General features: G+C 45.1%; 1 protein-coding gene across 1 annotated transcript; it reads left to right on the forward strand.

Moving 5' to 3' along the window:
- Positions 1 to 1,852: 1,852 nt before the first annotated feature.
- Positions 1,853 to 2,905, forward strand: LOC308682104 (paraneoplastic antigen Ma2 homolog; the record flags this gene model as incomplete). The annotated part of the gene is made up of 1 exon (XM_081351593.1): positions 1,853 to 2,905. The coding sequence occupies one exon, from the start codon at positions 1,853 to 1,855 to the stop codon at positions 2,903 to 2,905; it is 1,053 nt and encodes a 350-aa protein (XP_081207719.1).
- Between the last annotated feature and the right edge of the window lie 4,339 nt (positions 2,906 to 7,244).

Raw genomic sequence — 7,244 nt, forward strand, 5'->3', positions numbered from 1 at the left:
TTACGCACAATGAAAGTGTTCATGCTCAGCATTTCGAAATCTTCAAGTCCCCCTCAGTGACCTTAAAGCCATTGAAAACCTTTGGGAAATTATAAAGGAAAATTAAGGAGGATTGGAAAGTTAAGCATGACACATGGGCAAAGTTTAGTGAGTCTATTCCAAAAAAACATAACTTTCCAATCTTCCTTTCCTTTATAATATATATTTAACAGTATATATAAAAGTAATATTTTATATATATATTATAAATTATAGAAAAATTATATGTAACCCGGTTAAAAAAGCATGAGGTGATAAGTGATGTTTTTATTAGGCCTATCATTTAATGGTCAGAGCTTATAAATAGTGTGATTAAAAACGTTTAAATTCATTTAAAAGTTATGATAATAATGTTAAAAGCAGTTTAAAAATTATTATACGTTTATTGTTTTATTTAAAAGATAATGTATTTCTGAAAACTGTCTTAACCAGCATTTATGGGGTTAATAGCGATTGGGCGACGCGTCAGGTCGGGTTTTTTTTTTTGAACACGGACGAGGAGAAGGAAAGCAACAGAGTGAGAGTGACAGAGATTTTCTGAGTTATGTTGTGAATGAGTAGTGCACAAATCAGTGTGTAACTTGTGTCTTATGATTGTTTTCACGACAATCAGTTAGAAGAGTGAGCTGCATATTGTTGAGAGGAATTTCTACACGAAGTTCAGAGACTGTTTACTTTTGTGCTACTGCTAATGCTAACGCTTAGTCACCTTGAAGTATAGACTGGAGGCCGTTCATTACAAGTGAACGACATTTTCTAGTTAAAGTTTGACTCCCTCAGTTGAACTGTTTGAGGGGTTTATCTGCTGTGTTCGACCTGAAGACAGGGAAGAGACTCAGACGGAGCTTGGAGCAACCAGGACTTCTCTCGTATGTTTTTCTGGAAACGTGGAGGAGAAAAGAGAAACCAACAGAGTTCGTGTCAAAATGCTGATCGGATGTTGAGCCTGTTCCTGTGACTGTTGGAGAAAGGACTGGACAGAAACATTAACATCAAGGTATCCTTTATTTTGTTTGCTCGCTGACGAGTGAAGCGGCCATTGAGTTTTGGGCCACAACGGACGCAAGCACCGCATCAGGCCTGCTACGGTATTTTAGTTTATAATAATTTTGGTTGCCGGCTTTATATTGCATTAAGGTGTGTGTGGGCCCACAAAGTATGTTGGTTTAAGTGATTTTGAAGTTGGTACATTGAGGTTTTCTGAATTAATCCATTTTAGGGTTAATAGTGTTTAAATTGTTGTCTGTGCATTTATATGTACAGTATTGACAGTATTTTTCTTAAGAAAAGAGGGACATTTTATGTTGAAGGTTTAAAAAAGAACAATCATATCCTTATTTAATTTTCTTATTTTGTGGAAGATAATAATTTCTTTATTGAGTAAATAATTGAGATATATTTTTCTAAAACTTTGTGTCGTGTTACTTTATTACTTACCTGGAAATAGGTTATCATTTTATTCTGAGAAAGACATACAGACACTTATGGTTTAAAAATCTTTATTAAAACTATAACTTAAGAAACGTGAATTCATAGGTAGGTTAGAAAAACATTTCATGTGTATACTTTAAAAGAGAGATCCAAGATAACATTTAAAACTGAGTTAATCAGGGTTAACACACATTTGATAAAAACCATAATAGAACCCAAAAGCTCTGCCCTCATCAATATACATACCGAGGGGAGCGCTACATAAAATGGAGGCACCGCTGGGATGTCTTGGATTTTTCAGTGAAAAAAAATAAAATAAAATAGAGTTTAAAGTTAAAGTGACTAACTAAAGTTACTAAGCTAATTTTCAAACAGTATTAACATGGACAAAATTGAACTAGTGTCAGAGTTGAAACGCTGGTGCCGTGGTGAGGGTTTGGATGAGACGCATGCACTTATGACCATCGTCCCAGAAGATGTCGAGATCAGTGAAGTGGAAGAAACGCTGGAAACTATCAAGTCTTTAGGACGGGTGCGTGTTCGTGGGAGAAACTTCAGTGCAAGACTAAACCGACGGATGGTTTTGTGTGAGAGTAGAGAGACTGTGCAAGAGGAGAGTGTTCCTTCCGAAGCTGTGCCTATTGATGGTGGAGAGGCATGGCCTGTTATCATCATAGGAGGGGCACAGGCAGCTGCTGAAGAGTTTAATATTAAACTAAAAGGGTTGCTGCAGGCTGAAGGGAAAACCATGGAGGACCTCAAATCATTATTCCCCAGTGCACCCCCGCCCACTAGCTCCACTGAATCCATCCTTCGCGCTGTCGGAGATTTGTTGGAAAAGACAACCAAACCAGCTGATAGTGGGAGTTATGGTCGACTGCGCATGTTCTCGGGAGCCCTACCAACGCCGCCAGGTGAGGAACCATTTGATCATTGGCTAGAGCAAGCATTGCTTATGGTGGAGGAGACTGAATGCTCTGATAGAGAAAAAAGACGCAGAATTATTGGAAGTTTAAAGGGGCCCGCACTAGAAATTGTGAAAGCCGTACGGCACGCCAATCCTGACGCCAGCCCAAAAGAGTGCTTGGAAGCCCTTGAAAGTGCTTTTGGAAGTGCTGAGTCCGGTGATGATCTCTACTTTGCTTTCAGATTGATGCAACAGCAAAAAGGAGAGAAACTATCAGATTTCCTTCGACGTCTAGAGAGGTCTCTAGCTAAGGTGATTCAAAGAGGTGGTCTCCCTGCTAGCGGCAAGGATCAAGCCCGCCTGGAGCAACTGCTGAGGGGTGCTATCGCCTCAGACCTGATGCTGATCCAGCTGCGCTTGAGAGAAAGGAAGAGTACGAAACTTCTAGAAAGAAGCTCAGTGCCTCAGTACATCAAGTGCATGCTAATACAGAAGTGGATACAAGGCAAGCTGAGATCCAGAAATTAAAGGCTGAAATAAAAGAGCTAAAGTCAATGGTTGCATCAGTAGTGACCAAATCCACCCAGGTCAAAGATGATTATGTGGAGGTTAAAACCATTAGTGCACCGCCTGGCTCTGAGAACCGGCAAGATGCCGAGCTGGCTGCCTTGAAAAAACAACTAAAACGACTAAAACAGAAAACTAGCAACACGATGCCTGAGCAAGATGCTGCAGTTGCTATTTCAACCATGGAGGCTTCTAAACAGGTTCCCAACTCCCCCAAGGGAGCACCGAAAAGGTCAGAAGAGAATTTCTGCTATAGGTGTGGTGAGAGCGGACATTTTGCCACAAAGTGCCGCAATCCTGAGAATCAAGCCAAGGTTATCAGAAAGCTAATTCATGCTTTGAAGGTGACAAAAGAGAGACAGCAGTCTGGGGTTGCCAGCACCAATGAAGTTAACTGTGGGGTCAAGAAAAGTGCTGTTACCTCATCAGAGCCGGCTGACATCCCTGAAGGCTTGATTGGTCCACCCAGCATAGTACCTGTGAAAGTAAATGGACATTGCTGTGAGGCCTTGTTTGATAGTGGCTCTCAGGTCACCATTATCTTTGAGTCTTGGTATCAAACTTACCTGTCTGATGTCCCAATACACCCCGTGTCTGGTTTAGCCCTGTGGGGACTAAGTGAATCTGAGATCAGTTATCCATACCGTGGGTATGTAGTGGTCGACATTGAATATCCAGCAAAGGTTGCAGGTGCCGATCAGATGGTGACAGTTCTCGCTCTTATCTGCCCCCAGCCCCGAACTGCAGACCAGACTCCTATTATTGTGGGGACCAATGCCAGTCACATCCGACGTCTTGTACAGCAGTGTAAGGACAATGGCATTGACATCACCCAGACACTGGGGATACAAGCCTGTTACAGTGACAACAAGCTAACAGCGCCTGGCACGGCCACAGCCCTGGAGGAGGAGGGTGATATTGGCTGTGTGTTATGGCAAGGCCCTGGCCCACTGACTCTGCCCCCGGGTGGTGACTGTACTGCAGTCTGCAAAGTGGAATACAAGCTTCAGGTTGACAAAGAAATCCTGATGGTTGACTCGTCTCCAGTAGCTTCACTCCCAGCGGGTGTGCTACTTCAGCCCACGGTGGTGCCCAGCGAAGAGGTGAACGTCAACCATTTCAGAATATTAGTCCAAAATGAGTCCTTGACAGAGACAGTCATACCAGTGGGAACAGTTATCGGGCATATGTATCTGACAGATGCCGTCACTCCTCTATCTCCATCCAAGACAGCTGACATCGAGTTCGATGTAAACCTGATCAACTTCGGAGACTCACCTGTCTCAGAGGAGTGGAAAGAGAGACTCCGTCAAAAGCTATCCACAAGGTCCCAGGTGTTCTCTTTACAAGAATGGGATGTTGGTTTGGCAAAGGGAGTAGAGCACACAATCCGGATGTCGGATCCACGGCCGTTCAGGGAACGCTCTCGTCGCCTAGCTCCAGCTGACCTGGAAGACGTGAGAAAACACCTCCAAGAATTGTTGCGTGCAGGGATCATTAAGGAGTCTCGTAGTCCCTATGCATCCCCAATCGTGATTGTTCGCAAAAAGAACGGAGCTGTGAGAATGTGTATTGACTACCGATTGTTAAACAGCCGAACAATCCCAGATCAGTACACAACACCTTGTATTGATGAGGTGTTGGATTCAATGACCGGAAGCAAGTGGTTCTCTGTTCTTGACCTGCGTAGCGGTTATTACCAAATCGCCATGGCCGAGGAAGATAAGGAAAAGACGGCATTCATCTGCCCACTGGGGTTCTTCCAGTTTGAGAGGATGCCGCAGGGGATAACTGGAGCCCCAGCCACCTTCCAAAGATTAATGGAGAAGGCTGTGGGTGACATGAATCTGCTCGAAGTCCTTGTCTACCTCGATGACTTGATTGTATTTGGCCGAACGTTAGAAGAGCACGAAGAGAGACTTCTTAAAGTCCTTGATCGTCTGGCTGAAGTTGGATTGAAAATCTCGTTCGACAAATGTCAATTCTGCCTCCCAAAGGTAAAATACCTTGGACATATTGTGTCGGCCAATGGAGTATCACCTGACCCAGCCAAGATAGAGGCAGTTACAAGTTGGCCACAGCCTACGCACCTGAAGGCTCTTCAATCCTTTTTGGGATTTTGCGGATATTATCGCCGTTTTATCGCCAACTATGCAGCCATAGTCAGGCCATTGTCTGAGCTCACAAAAGGCTATGCTCCAACCCAGCGAGGCAAGAAGCCTGAGAAAGACAACACAAAGATTTACCTCAAAGAGTCTGAGCCCTTTGGTGAGAGATGGGACCAGTCCTGCACCGAGTCTTTCCACAAGATTATCCACTGCCTTACTCATGCACCTGTGTTGGCCTTTGCAGATCCCAATAAGCCATACGTCCTGCATGTGGACGCCAGCTTGAGAGGGCTGGGCGCCGTCCTATATCAGGAACACAGTGAGGGTCTGAGACCAGTCGCCTTTGCCAGCAGGAAACTAAAGACATCTGAGAGGAATTACCCCGTTCACCAGCTGGAGTTTCTGGCCCTTAAGTGGGCAGTAGTGGATAAATTCCACGATTATTTATATGGAGTCAGATTTACTGTACGTACGGACAATAACCCGTTGACGTACGTGTTATCGACTGCCAAGCTCAGTGCTGTGGGGCACAGATGGCTCTCTGCCTTATCCACCTATGACTTCGATGTCAAGTACCGACCAGGCAGCCATAACATAGACGCTGACCTGCTCTCAAGGAATATGCCTGATGAGAGTTCAGAGGAATGGGAGACCATACCACAGTCTGGTGTGAGATCCATCTGCAAACGAATCTGCATCCCTGGTTCGGCGGACAGTCCACCGAGGTATGTAGACCAGTTGGGAGCTTCGCCTGATTGTGTGCCTGATGTTTATGCATTCCCAACTCACCTGGAGTTGAAATCATTGGGGCAGATGTCAAAGCAGGAGCTGATTGAAGCTCAAGAGGATGATGCAGCCATCCGATCTGCCATACAAGCTGTTAAACATGGCAAATGGCCGGAAGAGAATGGATCCTGTTCAGAGCGTTCCCGTCTAAAAAAAGAGATGGGGAAACTGATGATGAAAGACGGGCTACTCCATCGCTTAAGCAAGCGGCCCTCCGGAGAAGAACTCACTCAACTTGTCTTGCCAAGCGAGTTCAGAGAAGTGGTGCTAAAGGCCACCCATGATGATCTCGGACACCTTGGTATTGAAAGAACTACAGACTTGTTGAGGAGCAGGTTCTTTTGGCCGAAACTGGCATGTGATGTTGAGCAGTACATAAAGAACTGTGGAGAATGTGTCACTCGGAAGACCCCCTGTCATAGGGTAGCGCCTTTACATCACATTTCAAGCAATGGACCGATGGATCTGGTATGCATCGATTTTCTGTCCATGGAGCCAGATTCTGCAGGTATCAGCAATGTGTTAGTGGTCACGGATCATTTCACCCGTTATGCCCAGGCTTTCCCATCCCGAAATCAGAAAGCGCAGACGGTGGCAAAGATCCTGGTAGACAAGTATTTCCTGCATTATGGTTTGCCAGCCAGAATCCACTCAGATCAGGGAAGAGACTTTGAGAGTCAGTTAATCAAAGAGCTCTTGAAGATGATGGGGATCCGGAAATCACGGACCACTCCCTACCACCCGCAGGGAGATCCGCAGCCTGAGAGATTCAACAGAACTCTTCTTTCAATGCTGGGAACCCTGGGCTGTGAGAGGAAACGGCAGTGGAGCAAACATATTGGCTACTTGGTTCACGCCTACAACAGTACCAAATGTGATGCTACGGGGTACTCACCCTATTTCTTAATGTTTGGCCGAGAAGCAAGGCTTCCAATAGACTTGTGCTTTGGAACCTCTCCTGATGGAAAAGCTGATGGTGGTCATTCACGCTATGTAGCCAAGCTAAAAGAAGACTTGCAAAGAGCTTACAAGCTTGCTTCTGAAACAGCCTACAAGACACATCAGAGGAACAAGAGGTCCTATGATAAAAGAGTGGGATTCCAGACACTGGATATCGGCGACCGAGTGTTGCTAAGGAACTTAGGATTGAAAGGGAAACATAAGTTGGAGAGTCGTTGGAGTCCTGTCCCTTACGTGGTCCTGGGAAAGATGCCCAATCTTCCAGTGTACAAAGTGAGACCGGAGGACGGAGGAGGAGGAGTAAAAACTCTCCATCGTGATCATCTTTTGCCAATTGGACAGTTAGTGAGAATGCCGACCGTGGAGACTGAGGACAAGTCACCTGTCAAGACAAGATCAAGAACCAGAGCTGAGACACAAAAGAGGTCAAAGAAAGTCTTACCTGA

The sequence above is a fragment of the Scardinius erythrophthalmus genome, assembly GCF_964197995.2.
Source record: "Scardinius erythrophthalmus genome assembly, chromosome: 21".
Classification (NCBI taxonomy): Eukaryota; Metazoa; Chordata; class Actinopteri; order Cypriniformes; family Leuciscidae; genus Scardinius; species Scardinius erythrophthalmus.